This window comes from Hakea prostrata, chromosome 11 (genome assembly GCF_041222555.1).
Source record: "Hakea prostrata isolate BN-2017 chromosome 11, UWA_Hpros_2, whole genome shotgun sequence".
NCBI lineage: Eukaryota > Viridiplantae > Streptophyta > Magnoliopsida > Proteales > Proteaceae > Hakea > Hakea prostrata.
The window spans coordinates 25,397,629-25,416,827 of record NC_142610.1 but is presented as its reverse complement, the minus strand read 5'-3'; the positions used below and the strand labels follow the sequence as shown (position 1 = coordinate 25,416,827).

Here is a 19,199-nt window from a genome sequence, read left to right as displayed (position 1 = left end):
TAAATCCATCAGTGAGGTTGAGTGCTACTGTACCAACCATGTGATCAGATCTCACTTACCTAACTTCCTGCATGTAGTTATTTGATTAAAAAAAAAATTAATTCAAAAGGTTTAAAATATTTTATGATTTGATATGATACTACTAGTCGATATCGATCTAATATTAAATACAATTTATACGATAAAAAAACCGATATATATGTCTTTCTATCAAATTATATTAAAATACATTAATTAGTATAACACAATTTATTACAACACATAAGCATTGAACTTGTCAAACTTAAAAACAAGATTTGAAATTTGGAACCGAATCTTTAACCCTAGCTTTGATCAGAGATCCGGTCTAACCAATCTGGCTTGAGGACCAGTTGATGGTCCCTTCCTCTCCAATTATGAATTTGAACATTTTTATGTGAATTTCAAATGCCTTTGACATCATGACTTAATATTGTTTATATAAAAAGAATCAAAATGCTTCCCATCAACTCTAAGAAATTAATTGAAGTAATAATTTTACCCAAAAATAAAATAAAATTGCAGTAGTAATATACAATTAAGGAAGCCCAACCATATCAGACCGTTAAATCTAATAGATCTTGAAGATGAGCTTGTCTTTCATTCACAAGTAGACACTAAGAAAAAGGGCAACCTAGCTAGATTCACATGTTGGTTTTCTGTCTTGCTGAGATTATGCTAGACCAGGAAGCTAGACAGCATGTTTCTTGCCAGAATTAGTTTGTTTCAGAGCTTAGACACTCAAATCTGAACTGTCTTGACCTGTCAGCAAATGGGTTTGTCATGGCAAGTCAGAGACACTGCTTCACTTTGAATTCATGGCACTTTCCTCGTCAAGGAGATGATTTGTTAATGTTTCTTCATTCATTTGGTTTCTCAGTTTCTTCTCTTCATTTTTGCCCCAAAGAACTGAGTAAAGACCAATAGTGATGAGAACTGCCCCAATAATCCTACACAAAAGAAAAAAGAAAGCCATTGTTAGATATCACACTCCCATAGCCTTCATATATTATGTGTTTTCTGGGGTTTTCTTCTTGTTATGTAACTGACCCTCCTGCATATAACTGATCACCAAGTATCAGAAACGCCATGACTGCAACTAACACCATCTGCACAGGCTGAAAGACTGCGACGCAAACCGGTCCTCCTTTGTGGATACACCATGTTTGAAGAGCAACTACTATGCCAGAAGACACAACTCCCTAGTGACAAAACAATAGATAGCAGGTTTAAGAATTTATTCAGTAATGGGAGATTACCAAATTTCTTCTCAATTGTAACAAAATTAGTTTACAGAGATTGAAGGAATTACTGCGTAGAGGATGGTTAAAAGCTCCTCTCCAGATTGAATTTTCCAACGATCAAGATCTGTTTCTGCAAAGACTGCTATAACCAAGAGCTGTAGTACTCCAAAGAAGCAAGTGAATGAAGTGAGTGTAAGCTTTGCTGGGTACTTCTTCAGTATTGGAGCCTGTGAACAATGGAAGTTTTGAGTTCAAAAAAGAGAGCATAGATGAAAACTCCATTAGTAGAACATGTCATATATGAAGCCCAAAATCATGAAATAAGAAGTCAATGAAAACTAGAGGCTAATTAACCTGAAAAACCATCCAACCAGACCATGATAAACAATGCCCAAGCAGGTAAAGACAACCCAATGTCCAGTTCTGGGTATTTGTTGAAGGATCAGATGAGTCTCCTTCTAGTGAAATTTTCAGTGGGTGACTAGTATGGTGTAGTAAAGGTGTGCCCTTGTAGAGAGTAATGACAGTGGCACCTCCTACACTAACAATGGTTCCTAGTACTTTTGCCAATCCATCTCTCCTTGATATGTTGATTTCCTCAAGCCTGTGAAAATCAGATCAAAGAGGTAAGGCCGGAGAAGCTCGTCTTATAAACCTAAAATCTTTGGTCCCTGAAAGAACAGCTTCCAATTACCTAAGAATTGCAGCCATGGTAAAAGTAATTGCAGGGACTGAATTTTGCATTGCAGAAGCAAAAGTTGGAGATGCATGATACAAACCAAGGAGATAAAATCCCTGATTAGCTGTGATCCTGAAAAAAAAAATATGACACTATAACAAGCGAACTCTAAACTGTATTGTAGGCAAAAAAGTTGAGTAGTTCTTAATCATGCTTACCCACATAATGCAAGAAAGAAAAACTGAACCAACAAAGGAAAAGTAAGAGGTGGTCTTTCTTTCCTGAGATCACAATCAAAATGTTGTTTTTGTGTTAATCCAGGGAAACAAAAAATTTCTAGTCTCTCATGATAGATGGCGAAAATATAAAGATGAACTTACTTCTCCAAAAAATATGAAATAGGTCCCAACAAAACCAGCGCTATAATGTTTCTATAGACTGGGTAAACAACTTTGCTTACACCCATGTTGAGTGCAAGCCTGGAGACAATATGAAATCCTGCAAAGCAGAATTGAAGAACAAATAATGATATGAGAAGCTTCATCTTCTCAGAAACAACACTTCCTCCTCCCATTACTTTTCTTTCTTTTGATTTTTGACTTCACTCCCAAACTTCTTATGGAATGCAATCACAAGATGATCTGACTATATTGTGATGAAGAACAAGTATTATAGGGTTCATGGATGGGGTATGAAGGTGGCAAAATGCCAACAAATATATTTATTTACTCATATACTATATTTTATTGGTATATTCTCTCATCTTAATATTCTTCTTGTTTACTTATGTTTTGCATGTAATGTTCTCATTCTTACTTAGTTTTGTATTTGACTTGAGAACCAATTTTATTTTGGGGGAGACAATCGAGCTAGCTAGATCATGTTAGGTCTCAGAGAAATGATAACCCCACTTACCATTCATTGATAATGTTCCATTACCCCCAAGTTTTGTTTTAAATTTTTTTTTTTTGGGTGGCATCTTGTTGCAAACTTTAAATGACCATTTTATCCTCAACTTAGTGAAATATTATTTCTTCTGAGGAAGGAGAGATATTACTTGAGGTTCCATTGCATTATTCTTCACACTTTACAAATTAAGAAGGCATTTAGAGAATAAATAACAAAAAGCATTCAAGGAAATTTTTTTTCTTTTTCCTTAAAGTGGAACAGTATATATATGTATATATTTTTTCCTTCAACGGACTATGCATTGGGGAGAATAAATTAGAGAGGAATGTAATTAAGTTGTGACTCGAATTCTTGTACTTTGTAGATAGACCTGTATCAACAAATTTTAGTGAGCATAATGGAAGTAGAAGGCTTGGTACAATACAACTCAATCCGATAGATTAACGCATTTATTTGGTTAAAATGTACCCTATGTTCACCTATGAGGTTATTGTAAGATTTGGAAATTTTGCCTGAGGGTTTTGGGACATCTCCATTCTTTGCTTCTTCTACATAATGAAAAATATACTTTGTTTTGCACAACTTAGCATACTGCATTGGTATGTGAACGATGTTAAATTACAGTGTTCTTTTGTTTTCCTGTTGTTTCAACTCATGATTTTCTATTGTTCATTATAATGAGGAAAAATAATAATAGCTATTAAACTAGGTCTACCATTTAACAACTTGTAGCATGAGCATCAAATCATATTAGTTGATCTGATGAAAATTTAGGTGAGGTAGCAGCTGCAGGGTATGAATGAAAACAAAGAAAATGGAACGAATCTGTAATGCATGTGGTCATCTGTAGTGTTGGGTTCTTTAAAACCTTCCAAGAAGAACGAGATTGCTGAAATGATTAAGTGAAAGCACATGCAGAGACCACTCTCCAACCTCAACTGCATTTCCCATTTTGCAGTGTTCATATCTCAGTGCCCCTCCCTGGACTTCGACAATCATGTCCTTTATTCAATTGGAGCAGCCTTCATTAATTATCACTGAGAAATTATAACAAAATGGCAATTGGAATCCATAAAGTTTTTTAAGAATTTTTTTGGCAGGAGACATTTTATAAGATTTGGATTCTGCAGTGGATTGCTGCAAAAAAAAATACTACGAATAGATATGCATGTGGAGTTGTGGACATGGATTCCAATCAATCATATGGATTGTACATGGAACATGTGAAGAACAGTGATTGTTTATAGACAAACATGTTTGGTAGATTAATTGTTACATAAGAAATTAAACTAGCAAGTGTAAGGGCTATGATTCCATGAATAATGGATTATGGAGGTTGACATTTGAAATGGAGTTCATGCATTCAACACTAACCCTTCTTGTTCATGAACCTTCTTGAGATGTCTATGTGAAGAGATAGGCAGGAGGAGAATTGCAAATTTAAATCATTTATAATATTATTAGGTTCCTAAGTTCATAATAATTCAGTCTGCCATCAGGAACAAGTTTATGAAATAAAAAATAATATTGATACCCTTATAAGTCATCTTATTGGCCCTTGTGCTGGTGTTGATATTATATGAGTATATATATTAATATTTTTTTCAGGAACAATAACAACCATCCCAACTAAATGTGGCTGGCTACATAAATTCTTAACAGGTTTAGTAAGAACAGTAAATTTGAGTATATATGAAGATACTTAGGAGACAAACTCAAGGTAGCATTTCAAGAACATGCCTTTATACAGTATCAGCCGCACGATTCCTAGTCTTCTACATAGCTCTACAACATTAGAGCATTTAGTTCTAGCAAATGCATATCATTTATTACTACTACAACAATCTATTTAGGCGTTCCCCCATTATTTTATCTCCTTCTAGTCAGATCCGATCACTCTTTCTTACGAATGCCTTTAACGGCTTTCTTGGACATGCTTATTCCACCTCAAGTGACACTCTCTTAGCTTGTCCTTAGTGCAATACCCAGGTCGAAGCTAATATATTCATTACTTTATTTCTCCAGCTCTTGCTACACATCTTCCTCTCTTTTTTGTCATCCTCATCTCTGCTACACTTGTATCGTTCATATAGCTCCTCCAGTTGCCCAACATTGTGCCAATAAGATTAAAAAGTAGGGTGATACATGGAAGTTAGCTTCAACATCCCAATCTTTATTCTCTCTTCACTAACAGATCCTCCATAGTCATGATTTAGGTGGTAATCATGCTTCCATAACCTTGGTATAAGTAGTAAATTTTCACCACCTTCTCTACAGTGGACTAGTCTTCACACCATACAAAGGCCAGAAATCTTGGTCATAGTTAACCTTCAGTCCAGAGCATCTGAACAGCCTCAACATGAGGCTCACAATCCATTTGTGCAATAAATGACAGGCTTGAAATAGAATTCCATTTGCTTCAGAAAAAGAGAATACATTGTACTTCACCCAAGAATACCACACAATAAAGCGCAGATGAGTAAACTGTTCGGGATTACAATACCGAGGGGGAAAAAATCAGGCATTCTGCCAAGAACTGGCACATTCTTCACAAAAAAAACATAGTTCCTGCAATAATCATAATTAGAAGATCCGGCGTGTGGTGTACAAGAGCTGGCCAAAGGAGCAAAACCCACATCAGGGTTACTGAATATCCATTAAGACACCATCACCAAGATCCCAAACAGAAAACAACCAACATCTAGTAACTCCCTTAGATATCACAACAGGAGCTTCATTTACTTGTGCCTGAAAACAATGACAATGGCAGTGCAATTATCTTTACAACGACGCTCAAGAACAGCTTCCTTTACAAGACGGCGACTCACAGCACTAACAGGTAAACCCTCCTGCCAATAGAACAAGGTAACAACAATTTAAGAACTTCCAAACAATGACTATGACAAAACTACATGGTTGCACAAACACCACTCATCATAAGAGTTTTCTTGCTCAGTTCTGAGTAACTAGCTTCATGATAACAAAGGACATGCAAAAATGCTTTCAATGGTATAATGCCAAATGTAAGAATTCCTCATATGAATAGGCCCCTTTTTGTGTATGTATCTATACAGTGGACAGGGGCTTAAGAAGAAATAACTCCTCAAACCAACACTGCCGTTTCTTATTACTGACACTAAGGTTTATTTCTCAGTAAATGTTGGCGGACACATTTTTGATAGTTTCAAGAGTTATGTAAATGGAAAAATATGGAAATATGAAAAATCGCATTCATGTAGACATCAGCCTTTCCCCAGTGCCCCACTTTATTGCTTCTAATTAAGCACCCTTTTGGCGGAGGAAAGGAGCCTACCACCAGTCACCTCTGCCAAAGCATTCAGTTCATGAGCAAGTGAACCAATGACTCAGCCAACAGCAAGTTCTAAGTTCAAATAGAGTACAAATAGTTGCATTGAAGTGTACATTCATATCCAAATGATGTGATCTATAAACCTGAGCATAGACAGATTTCTTTTTGCCAATTTCCAATTAACTTTTACCTTTTAAATCAAAGTTCATAATAATATAGGAAATGCCCACCCTCCACCCCACCAAAGAATAAGGTGGGAAGGGGAGGCTTGCAACTTGTATACTCTACTTATTTTCATTCCAGCAATTATATATTATTTGTAAAAACTAATTACTAATAAAAGCTTTCTATGTTAATCATTATTAAGACCTTCAATACGGTTATTGTATTCAATCATTGTAAGCCATTTAGTGTCCATAACACAAAATCTTCATCTATTATCTAGATCCATCTGTTAATCCAAGTTATTCACACCCTGTCAAATGTTCTCTATAATTCACCTCAACATGTACTACCCATTTCGGTTTCACCAAAACCTTTATTAGGTCTCATGCTTACTGAATCATTCCTTGCATAATGTCAATTTGTATACCTGTTGACTGAATGCAAGAGCCTTTCAACTTGATTTTCTTACTTCAGAAGACTTTTAGTGTAGTATAGTGCATAATAATGCATGTTCCAGCATGATTTTGTGTTAATGCACAAATGTAACATGATACGTAACAATCAAAGATGATGTAGAAAATAACCCAAAACTTCAAGCACCAGATATGTGCTTCAGAATGATTAGAACATATCTAACTTAATTTGTTTATATGACTTCTGAACAAAGTTTATGCTGATACAGGTCACGATACTAAAATGACCAATAACGCCCTTCAAAGCCCTTATAAGAGAAACCGTAGCCAGAACAAGGTGGTAAAAAGCATTCAGAGAAGAGACAACTTCCAGACCAGACAACCCCAATTCAACCAAATCAGCATGCTCAGCAAACCTTTTCTTAGCCCATTATTTGTGTTCCCTTATATTTTATATGATTGCAAACTTCTCAAATGTGTCTTATATGCAGTGTCATGATTGTGAAATTTACAGCATCTCAAATGAATAGCTAATACTAAAACAGTAGGACACTATGATTACGGCTTTAAAAGTCAAATATTGAACTTATTAGCATTAATATTAGTGCTTAACTCCAATTACTCCACACAAAACAACAATTTGACCATAGCAACATCCATTAATGCAGAGAGGGGGAGATTTTTAAGTCATGTCCCAATCGGAAGGTCCAATTACAGGACTCTGCCCAAAAAGACAGAGAAGACACACACAGGAGAGCTAAAAAGATGGTATATCATTCAGGTCAAGGAACTTCTTTCCTTACACAAAGGGTATGAGATACTTTTACCTTTAACAGTTTATGAGTAAAATCAACAGCATCGCTTGGTCCAAATACCTGGTTTAAATAAAAAATTATAAATAACAAAAAAGTAATTGACAAATCATGTTTCTGAAAATGTTTTATGTGGTTAACAGAACACATACACCCCACAGGCCATCGCAGCCAAGAATAATGAAGTGTTCTCTTTCCGTAAGATCAAAAGAGTGTACATCTGGAGTTGCGATAACACCTACCTGCAATGCATGTTCTCATATATCATAAATTTTAAAAGGATTCTAAAGCATACATACACTTACCATATGAATAAATTCATAGATTGGCATTTATTAAGGGTATTCACCTCCACATGCACATGAGAGGAGAGAAAAGGCTCCGGTCAGGGGTTAAACAGGACAGAGTAGGGCCAAAAGCTTGGTTTGAAGTAATTAAAAAGACTCAAGGGATCCAGAGTTAAACAGATTACAAACATGATAGGAATCAAGGACAATTTCATCAGGAGTATGGAAGACAGCTTAAGGCCTTAATTATAAGCCAAATGTTCCAGTTTGGGGTTCATAATTAAGCAATAGTTTAAAAGGTTTGACCAGTTGAATTTGTTCCTACCAGTATCAAATCGAATTGGAGATTTTGACAGCTTCAAAACTAAGCAACATATGCATTTTGGCATGTGTATTAGATGGTGATTCACCTCCACACTCCATCCCCCCCCCCCCCCCCACAGACCAACTGAACAAGAGGAAGGGAAAACCCAAGACACACAATGCAATTTGTATATTTTTGACAAAACAAAACCAGTCTCAGCACAAGCAAAAGGGAGAGCCACCAGAGCAGAAATTCAAAACCCTAGACATACCAATGCAATTCGTACATTTTTTGACCAAACCCACCCAGTCTCACTCAACAAAGATGAATGCAGAAAAATAGCAATACGTAACCGAAGAAAAAGTGTTCACGAGTAAAAGTGATAGCTATCAGAATAGAAAGTCAAAAACCTTCTTAAATTGGCGATCACCAAAGGCTCTGGAAACTTCAAGACGCCCTTGCAGCCGTCCATTTGAACTCACAGAACCACCAGCCTAGAAGGAAAAAAAAAAAAAAACAAAAAACAAAATCATAGTAAGCTCAACTGCTCAACAACATAACAAGATGGCAGTGTATAAAATAAGATTTAGAAGTTGAACTACAATATAAGGGATACCAATCATGATAAGCCTAGGACAAATAGATGGCAGTGTTTAGGGTTTTTTTTTTTTTTTGCTGTGGGGGTTGGGGGATCGATAGTGTTTAGGAATTTCATGCATTCTAACCATGCATGGAGTTACTGTTAGAATAGGTATTTTATTGTTATAGGCCAGGGTTCATTCAATTTCATGGTTCTGTGGTCAATCTTTGTTTCCGTATTTTCACTGCTGATCTCTCTTCCTGGAGCTTTTTCTCATTTCAGTGATTTTCTGGATATTTCCAAGTTTCTTCTAGCCTAGAGGTGTTTTCATTTGTCCTCATGTCTCATGCACACATGCCTTCTAGATATCAGGGTTTGCATCAAAGGTTATGCATTTCTATATTTAATTCTTTATGTTGCATTTTTTCACTTCAATTCCCAAATACAAGGCCACACTCTGTAGCCAGAAGCTTTAGGTAAGAGGCTTGTTCCTCATCTTTCACATTTTAAACTCTGCTGTATCTTACTTTTATTGGCACGCATCATACCGACTTTAGCCAAGTAGTAGGAACACCAGTTTAACCAGATGGACTGGGGTGCCAACACTTTGTCAGACTGTAACATAAACCACTATCCAGAATGACGGTTTGATCAGTCTTCATGGGACAGTTGGGATCAAACTTTATTTTGTGAGTCCCATACCATAGCCTAGGACATAAGTTGTTCCCTGCACCATGTCATGTTCTCACTTCTAATCGTAGTGGTAGCGCGCGTGTGGGGGGTTGGGGGGTTTGCTCCTGGTTTTTGTACCATGTGAAAAAGGTTTAGCAACAAGAATACTTGCAAAAAGAAGTGCTAAATGATTATGATATTCAGTATCCTAATGGATAGCATCACATATGACATTAAGACTAAGATAAGCTCAACAGCCCATAACTACTCATATACACATGGTGCTTAAAAAGGAAACCAAATAATACAAAAATACAAAGCAACCTATGGCCTATACCAAAAATAAACTTTTACAAACATAATAGAGAAGATACAGTATTCACCTTCTGGATGCGAGCACGTTCCTGTGGAAAGATTGCCTTGTGTTCTCTTGTCAAAAGAATAGCCTTTAATGCACCGGTCCCATTAACAGTTTTCTCCAATCCATCAGCACTAGAGGATCGTGCCAACACTGCCTTTGCATCTCCAATATTAGCAACAAAAACCTACATAATGCAGTTGTCATAGCTCACTAGGTTAGGTTCCATCAAACAGATGATAAGGGACAAAACACAAGTAACTACAGTAAATTTACAAAGAAATAAAGATATATCTTGGCTTGTATACAGGTATATTTTGGCTACTTCTTTATCTTTTTTTCTTTTAAATTGATAGCCAAAAACAATAACTGTCAGAAATGGCCAGATTTTCAAGAGGGGGATAAGAGCCCACATGCATTATATCCCATATACCCCCTGAATTAGCCAATTCATCAGCCGAAAAATTACAAATTCTATCTGGAGCCATAAAAGCAGTAAATGAAAAAAGAACAGTGTTGACATTGCAGCGTATTACAGTGTACCTCCCCCACTCTGCAAACCTTACAAAAAGTCCACAAAACTTAACCCCATCCTTAGCTGTTAACGGGTGAGCAGAGATTACTATTTCACCCTCACATAAAAATGAAATACAAATGTATTACGAAATTACTATTCAACCCTTAACCTAATCCAACCCTAATTTTAAAGTTGAAGGGATTCCTTTCTTTCTACCACCAAACAAAGAACTTCCAAAAATTCAATGCATAAGGAAGAGAAACTGAGAATAACTAGAGTCACATTGAAGACTTTTCAAACACAACCATCAGCTCCAGTATGAGTTAAAATGAAGAAAATGGACAAAAGAAAAGGATGACAGAGTTTAAATCCAGGGGTTTGGATATGAAAATTCTTGAGAGAGCACTGCTGGAAATATAATGGGGCTTCAGTTCTTTTCCTTTGAAGAACTAGTTATGGATGAAATATCACTTTGCTCCAGCAAGATTCCTTATGATCTAAAATTAGTCTCATTCTTCAGTTTTATTTCATCTAAACTGAGGAAAACACTGCTCAATCAGATCTTCTGAAAGTCTCATAAACCAGACTCTCTAAAATCAATTAAAAAACGAATCTGGACCGTTTAAAATCAAATAAAGCATATAGCAAAAAGAAATTTTTGTAAACAAAGGGACAAGAAAAGCCCGATTTAAAGAATGTGTCCCCTCTTTTTCTTCCCTCCTTCATTTCTTCTTCTGGGATTGTAATAGGGACCCTTCTTTTCTTCTTCTATGTTCAATTTCATTTATTTTGCTTGGTGTTTGATAAGCTTCATAAAACTCCGTATCCTCCTCATCCCCCTACCTTACACGAGAACCAGTGGTCTCCTAAAGCTGCATCCCCCCCCCCCTTCAGGCTGGACACTGATAAGGATGAGGTGATGACCGGATTAAGGTCTTTTGCACATTCAATTATGGGGTTTCAATTTTGGTTCCAAAGCCTGAATCCATTTGTCGCTTCTTCATGAACCCAGGGTTGTTAAGGCATTTTCAGAGATGATGGGTGAAGCAGATTAAAATCGGCGACGGAAGAAAGTGGGTGAAGAAGGAATGTGTAAGGTTTAACTTTGAAAATAGGGTTTAAATTAAGGGGCATTTGAGTCATTTTAACACATTGGGGCATTTTGGTCATATTGATTCTTTTTTTGAATTCCAATCATTAATTGGAAACGGTCCTCAACAGTGCCTAACATTGTGGGTATTTGTAATGTTTGCAAAGTGGGGGTAGTGCACTATAAATGGCAGCAAAACTGGGAGGGGGCATGTAAAAATTTCAAAACCTAAAAACCATTGACGTGTCTAGGCAGTAGTCCACTTTACATCTATCATGTTCAATCAAAGGATAATGGCTACAAAACTAACCATAAATCTGGTGAAGCTACAATAGAATTACAAAGCTACAGGTATTACCAGCTTCCATACTTTACTGCAGAAAGTTGTTCCAATTATAGACATTCAGTGAAACTGGATAAATCATGTATGTGGCAAATGCTTCGGATAATCCAACCCTCTACTGCATACTGTTTAATGAATAACTACACTTAAATGAAAAACTCAAATAAGAATTATTGCAGACTTACTGTTTGTCCTAACACCCAGACACATACAGCTGTTGCACCATCTTGCCGTTCCCCTTAAAGAAAATTTTAAAAATCCAGGAAGTCAGTCAGTGGAAGATAATGTTAGAATCATAAAAAAAATCTAAGAAAGTTTATTAGTTACCATCAAAAATCTAAGAAACTATAGAAGATCACAAAAAAATTTCTTTTCCTGGGGGGCGGGTGTCCGGTGGTGGTTTAAACTCCCAACTGCTAATAGTGGTTGTTGGATAATTCAAAACCATTCCGCACCCAAAAGCACAGTCTGACACAAACCATTTTCATACTCCACCCCATGCAAACTGCCATCACCCCCCCCCCCCCCCCCCCCCCAAAAAAAAAAAAAAAAAGAAGAAGAAGAAGAAGGGGGAGGGAGGAGGGGAAGAAAGCCTATCTGTTCCATGAAGTTCATCTTAACGAACAATGGGGTACTGCATAATCAAAGCACAGCATAACTATTTCTGATCCATCTACAATCAATAATATCAAACAAGAGGATGTACAGACATGCAAATACATTTACTGGAATATATAGGAGATTGTTGGGTTACAAAGATTCTCTGCATGAAGATCTATACAGTTGGGAAGTAACTGATTTCAACTATTTCGTACAAGTCACAGATCATGTTTTTTTGTAATTGTGATAGCACATTTCCCACTGTAACAATGTCAATAGGGTTGAACCTGTGATATGAGAAACGGAGACACCCTAGAAAGCATAAGTAGATACTAGCAGCACCCCACCCAAGTGTGTATGTATATCAGGTTGAATACAAGGATACAGGTTCCTATTTGTAATAGGAATCAAACTTAGAGGCATATAGTAACTCAACTGATGAATAAACCAAACCCTAATCAGACACAACATAAAATTTCAATAAAGGGAGATTCTCCCTATCCAATTCCATGAACATCTCAATACATATAATTAACACCCAAAATCTATTTTGTACAAATATAAGCACATTTTTCTAATAAATAACAGCCAGAAAAAATTAATGACTCAAGCCACCTAATTAACATACTCTACGTAACTAAAATATAGTTGCAGTACCTGCTGTACTTTCTTGAAGTAAAGATTCATCAGTTTTCCGGAAGCCTAAAATTTGGGAACATCCATAGTAAAGTTCAAGTTAGTGTTTGAAAAGACTTGTCAAAATGAAAAAATAAATACCCATTCACTGACGACACCATAAACAATAGGGAGAGAATTGTTTTTTACAGACAAGTAAGATAATTTACTTATGTACATACATAATAAATATCTCATATCAAAGATAAGTCTCTGCATCCGCACGTACCAAATAAACATACAAATTCAGGTAATATAGCTATTGGTTGGCAACAAGTTTTGGTGAACAAAATCACAAAGCAACAGCTTGGATAGCAAGGTTGGTAAAGGGTCCAAGAAAACTCAACCCATAGGCAGGAAGAGGAAGGTGTGCATGTGTGTGGAAATGAAAGAGAGACCCCTCCCCCCACCCACCCAAAAGAAAAACAAATAGAGAAAGAAAACCTCAGAGGCTAGAGTGCATAAACCATAAAGTTCTTCAAAGCTGTCAATAAAAATTCAGAAAAGAATAATTTTTGAAACCCAGAGTTCCAACCAGCACAGTAGTGAAGGAAGAGAACAACTAGAACAATTAATCAAGATTTTGATAAGGGAAGCAGGAAGAGAGAGGGCGGGAGAGAGAATGTTCGAACAGAAACCTCTCTAAGGCTTTAGGTGACACTGAAGCATATCTCTGAAAAAGTTATAACAGAACTTTGATCACCAAATGACACTATGTTGTCCCTAAGTTTTATGTAAGAGTTCATCTCTTCGTTTGCTTTCCCACCCCAATTCTCAACTCAGCTGTTCTTTTTTGAAATTTTTGTAGAAGAATGAAAAGCATCGGAATTGTACTTTCTTATTGGTTGTCATTCCTTTTTGTTTTTAAGAAAAGTCAAAAAGACAATCCTCACCTTCATTCGATCCCCGGCAACGGCGCCAAAATTTGATCGTGTCGCTAATCAATCAAAAATAAAATCCTATACTAATCTAGCAAGCAGAAAGTACGAGGTCGAACTATGGGGAACTAAAAGGCTAAGTTACTAAGATTGAATTTAACAAAACTAAATTTAAACTAAATCTATTAATTAATGCAAAAACTTAAACTATGAATATGTGAAGATCTTTGGGATTTCGAATCCCCAATGCTTTCCCTAACCGATATAACTCTACACTTCAAAGTAAATTAGGGATGGTCTTCCTAGGTATGCCCTATCTTCGCAAGACTATTGTCCTTCGCGGAAGCTTGGCACGCTTAGTTTGCTGAGCTATAAAACATCTTTGGCCAAACTCAAACACAATCAACTAGAAGAGATAGAACAATCAAATTAATGAAATAAGCATGGTTCATCTACATCCCAAAGAAAAGAACTAGCTACTCATTATCACAAAGTTCATAAGAAAAATAAAGATGAAACATAGGGGGATTCATTGTGTCTACCCATGAGATCTAATTATTCTCAACACAGTTCTCTCTGTGTCTCCTACCCCCCGGTGGCCGACCCCACCCAAAAAAAAAAGTCCCCAAGATAAGCATTGCATAGGGGCTTTTGCTAGCCATAGAAATCAGCACTATCTCATCTAAATATTAAAAGGAAAGAATTCAACCTCAAGGAAGATACAACCATTGCAGTACTGCAAACATGTGCTAAACTGGAACCATGATTGAGAGATTAAAAAAAAAACAGTACCTTCCACAATGGCTTTTTTAGCTGCTTTTACATCCACCTGACAATATGATAAAAGAGGAATAAATGAAAACTGAATTAGAGAAAGCATTAATGGAACATAATGGTGCATTTTAAGTCAATAGCAACAATCTCAGCCAGTAAATAAACACTTCAAAAAGAAAATGGGTAGGGTATGAAATAGGAAGGGGTTGGCAAAAAACAACATGAACTCCAAATCTTAGGCCAGTATATTATACAGTGATTAAATAGCTGCAGCTTGTTCACGGTTAACATTAGAGAGATGCCAGCATTGATCCAAATTTAACAATTTTCTTCTATGGTGTAATGGTAACTGAATGCTCTTAACCCCCAGCCCGACCATGGAACTCTCTTTTCCTCTCCCATAATCCTTCTGTTTCTGAATTAAACCTCACCTCCATCCCTCCTATCTCCGACAGCCCTGTTCCCGTTGCTCATTGCCCCTCCTCCACCCCAGTAGATGGCATTCTTCATTGGCAGTTTGCGGTTTTTGGCCAATTCCTTGCTTTGATATGGCCCCGTTCAAGACGTCCCTTTGGTTTTGCTCAAGATTAGTATTGGGTATTAAGAAATTTTTCAGGTTTCTCTATCTATGACCGGGTTGGGAAACTAGTATGCAGTGCCGCTATCCATCAACTGTGGTAGGAACGCAATCTTCGAAGATGGAATTCCAAATCCCGCTCTTTGGACTCGATTTGGAATGCCATCTATTTTGATTTTTCAGCTAAACTCCTTGCTATTCCCACCCCTAGGTTACATGCTCATTGTTGTTGCCTAGGGTCTTAGTTCTTCCTTCCTACCTCCTGTTTGAAGGCTGCCCCCCCCCCCCCCTAGTACATTTTCTGTTCTTTGCTTTTATTCAATTATTAAATCATCCCCAAAAAAACAAAAAAAACAAAAAAAAAACAAAAAAACAAAAAAACAAAACTGAATGCTCTCAAAATTATCGAAGTTTTTTCTCCATTCAAACTATTTAAGAGATCCAGTGGGCTTAGGGTTAAATGCTCAAGCATGTGGGGAGGATCTTGTGTATGATTAACGACAAAAGAACAGAGCAGCTATAGAATAATCAGGATTAAATATAAGATTTGCAGTCAGGTAACAATCACATACTAGCAGTGAATAAAAATTTTTAAAATAACAATTTGGAGATTTGAAGTTGTGGTACATAAGGGAGAAGGAATTTTAAAATAAAATTGAAGGGATCAGGAGGAAAGCACACAAGAAAGCAAAAGAAGAAGGTCGCTCCAGCAATAATAACAAATACGACAAGAATAACCAAAACAGTTCCAGGAATCCAAACACAATAATTGCATGTGCTTGCGGAGTACCGTGCATGACCAAAAGTACACAGTAAGCCAGCTTGCATGCTACTTTCATGGGACAGTTCATGAGTTCAAGGTCTTTGAGCGAAGCATCCAGTTAAAGAAGACATCTTTTTAAGGGGTCACATGAATCTGTTGTGCTCTGTAGTAGCATAACATTCAAGCAAGAGACAATTTTTTACATTCCAAATATACATTTACAAGAAGCAGCATAGGTTTCATGGAGGCAAGGCAAGTCATGACTCACAGTACTGACCATTTAGCGGTCCTCAACAATCTAGGCTAATGCGCTCAAGGCAACTGTCATGCCACATCTGAGGACATTTCATAAAGCAGAAGTCAAAAAGAAACTCACCCCCCCCCCGGCACCCACCCCAATAAAAGAAGAGTTAAAATCTAGAAATATATCAAGGTAGAAATGATATAAAATATTTAACATGAAGAGTGCAATATCATCAGGTACAACCGTACTACTTGGGATCCCCTCTAACCTAGGCAGAAACACAATGCCTTGACAACCATATTGACAATCCCTAGATTAGTAAGTTGAATATACCATGAACAATCTTAAAGTTCTATGAATCTTAAACTCTTCTTCAATTTGCCTATATTAGTTCAAACCAAAATTATCTCAAAATTGAAAAGAAGGGGGGTCGGGGACCAAAATCATGCTACCTCATATGGAAGTACCAGGCTGGATATGTAACAAGGGAGAGAGTAAATCTCATGTCTTCTAAGTTCCTTGTTTACTTCTTTTGCTAGGTCAAGTTTGGGAGAACTTAAAATGGAGATCGTAACTGTTGTGTATAATTTGAATATTGTCTGTTGAATCCATTATCCACAAATTGCTTCATGACACATACATTAAGCAATCAGAAAAGGCAAACACACCAACTCACGTGGTAACCCTGCTGAAAGAACATTGGCATGTAAATGTTTTTGTGCATACTCAGCAGCCAAGCGACCTCCATGTCCATCATAAATTGCAAAGTGTGCACATCTGTTAGAAAGTGGCATGTAAATAACTAAGACATCAGTTGGTGAAGTTAGGAGGTTCAATCGAAAATAAGAAATAAATATTAATATTTTAATTCTTGGACTAGACTAAGGCAAAAATTGCGAACCTAAATTAAGTTTCTAACATATGCACAAACATGTTAAGAACATAACAAAGGATGAGTTCAAGCTGGTTTTTTGGTAAAACAAACATGAATACAAGAATTAGTAAGTAGTCTTTATTATTCCATAACCAGCTACCAGTGACAAGCATTGTGTGATGAGCAATTGGGAGGGGAGGGGAAACTAAGTATAGATAAATAAGCAAAAAGGAGAAGGGTAATAGAAAATGAGTAAAAGGTGAAACCTCAATGTCCCAGGAAGTCCCAAGCCTGCATCTGAAAGTACAACCCAAGCATCTTCCATTGCATGGCGAGAACCTTTATCTTCAGCAGCATCTCCTTCGATGATGCAGGACAACTCAGCAACAGCTGATGATGAGCAACTCTCATCACACAAGCCATTGTTTCCAGAAGAATCACTTTGCTTGCTTAGCCCATTCTTTGGCATGCCCAATTGAAGATCATCCTTAGTTTTCCCACTCATTCCTGTTAAAACTGCCTGATTTTCATGGCTATCCACACGCTCCTCTAATTCATTAATTTTGGACTTCTTGGTCACTGTGTTAGCATCATCCACATCACCCCCACGCTTATGATGAGCAACGTCATTTGCATCCCCTTTTGGTGTAAGAGAATCATGATTGTCACTCATCATGGACAATGTAGATTCCTGCTGAAAGACTATACATTGAACCAAACCATCAATTGTCATGAGGATGACTGCAACATAATGGCACTATTAATTACCACAAAGGACAGAAAAGCTTAACAAATAAATAACTGAAAACCAACGATAAAGGAACAAAAAGAAAATAGCCTTAAAACAATAGAAATGCAAATAGGTGAAAATAGACAGTAGTAAATCTCAAGCTGCTACCTCTTCTCAACCTACTTCCCATCTGCTAGAATATTACAATACTTCAAAAACAGTAAGGTGCAACTGCGCAGTTCGATCTAGTGATGCTCGGAGATAGCAAAATCAATGAAAATATCCTCTCTCTTTTTTTCTGGGTGAAAGAAAATGTCCTCTTCCTAGTCTACATTGAACGGTGTCCGTAAGAAATTACATCAATTGCAACATTCAAGAGACCATGAACAATTACTGTGATCAATTAAACAAGTTCTTTATCTGAACGACACGGAAAACTGTGTGCATAGTAACTTATAGTGTGAAATTAATGATAGCGGTTCTGTAAATTATGGTTTCAGGCAAGAACCAGATTAGATTAAAAGGAACAAATAATAAGAGCAGCAGTGATTGAAGCTATAAGCCTATGAAAGCTCCGGATAGCCAGGAAAAGAGGGGGGAGGAGATTTATAAAGAAGAACAGACGAACTAACCTCTATTATTTTGAAAATCAGCGTTGGAAAGCTCGATTCCAAGGAGGAAAATAACCGTCGGAAGTTCCTGCGAAACAACCAATGGTTTAATGAAAAGAGTGTGGATCAACCACCGATTTAGCGGGATTTGAACCTCAAAAGATCATCGCTAGCGAAATACCTGCCCTCGCCGCCACCTTGTATCTCCACCTCTCCGCTTCGTACCGTTGGCTGTCATACGATATGAGCCAGAAAAAAACTGAGCGGGAAATATAATGCACGTGTCTACAGGGGACCGGGTTCAGTTGGGCCTGTTCGGTTATTTACTTCTTTAGATTTTTTTTTTTTTTTTAACATACTTCTTTACATCACGATTTTATTTTACTTTTTTTCTTAAATAATCAATATGCTAAAAGCTCAAAAAAACTCATCGAATGAATTAAATCAAATTTTTTATTAGTAAAGTCAATCAGTAAACCCTAGATGTATTTATTTTCATTTGATACAAAGCCATCGTTAATTTTTTTCTCTTTTTTTATATTTGAAATTCATTCGAGCCAACTTATGTATACTACATCTTCAAGGAAGACAATCATTAATTTGAAAAACCCTAGAATGAGCTATTGATCCATCCAAAAAGTGTATGTGCTTCTAGTATAGTGGCGGTAACCTTCTATGCAGGGGTACTACCACACCATCCCCATCGGCTTGTGGGCCCCCAATAGTTATGAATGATTATGGTTGATGATAACAACAAAAAAAAGAGTCCATC

At 36.8% G+C, this 19,199-nt stretch overlaps 2 protein-coding genes across 3 annotated transcripts; both read right to left on the bottom strand.

Moving 5' to 3' along the window:
- Positions 1-459: 459 nt before the first annotated feature.
- Positions 460-2,581, bottom strand: UMAMIT4 (nodulin MtN21 /EamA-like transporter family protein). The gene is made up of 7 exons (XM_089140270.1): positions 2,322-2,581; positions 2,160-2,222; positions 1,957-2,073; positions 1,617-1,866; positions 1,331-1,489; positions 1,069-1,220; positions 460-968 (listed from the first exon to the last, which is right to left on the bottom strand). The coding sequence occupies exons 1-7, from the start codon at positions 2,513-2,515 to the stop codon at positions 824-826; spliced, it is 1,080 nt and encodes a 359-aa protein (XP_088996396.1). The 5' UTR covers positions 2,516-2,581; the 3' UTR covers positions 460-823.
- A 2,108-nt stretch (positions 2,582-4,689) lies between these two features.
- On the bottom strand, positions 4,690-18,653 carry LOC149001113 (Protein phosphatase 2C family protein). 2 transcript variants are annotated; one of them, XM_089139902.1, is made up of 12 exons: positions 18,609-18,653; positions 18,449-18,515; positions 17,353-17,827; positions 16,881-16,989; positions 14,647-14,683; positions 12,959-13,003; positions 11,887-11,939; positions 9,777-9,938; positions 8,552-8,635; positions 7,703-7,792; positions 7,566-7,613; positions 4,690-5,699 (listed from the first exon to the last, which is right to left on the bottom strand). In XM_089139902.1, exons 3-12 carry the CDS (start codon positions 17,817-17,819, stop codon positions 5,589-5,591), a joined length of 1,206 nt encoding a protein of 401 aa, XP_088996028.1. In that variant the 5' UTR covers positions 17,820-17,827; positions 18,449-18,515; positions 18,609-18,653; the 3' UTR covers positions 4,690-5,588. The 2 variants fall into 2 exon arrangements, with proteins under 2 accessions (XP_088996028.1, XP_088996029.1); XM_089139903.1 differs by having other exon boundaries at positions 17,353-17,788.
- Positions 18,654-19,199: the final 546 nt, after the last annotated feature.

Bases quoted from the DNA above. Each gene is read 5' to 3' on its own strand.
- UMAMIT4 (XM_089140270.1), bottom strand. From the start codon at position 2,515: ATGGGAGGAGGAAGTGTTGTTTCTGAGAAGATGAAGCTTCTCATATCA. The intron at 2,074-2,159 runs GTAAGCATGATT...TTTTTTTTTCAG, and splicing joins TTCTTTCTTGCATTATGTGG to GATCACAGCTAATCAGGGAT. The intron at 1,867-1,956 runs GTAATTGGAAGC...TGATTTTCACAG, and splicing joins ACCATGGCTGCAATTCTTAG to GCTTGAGGAAATCAACATAT.
- LOC149001113 (XM_089139902.1), bottom strand. From the start codon at position 17,819: ATGACAATTGATGGTTTGGTTCAATGTATAGTCTTTCAGCAGGAATCT. The intron at 11,940-12,958 runs GTACTGCAACTA...ATTTTCTTTAAG, and splicing joins ACTTCAAGAAAGTACAGCAG to GGGAACGGCAAGATGGTGCA. The intron at 7,793-8,551 runs GTTTTTGACTTT...CATGCATTGCAG, and splicing joins GTGATCGCCAATTTAAGAAG to GTAGGTGTTATCGCAACTCC.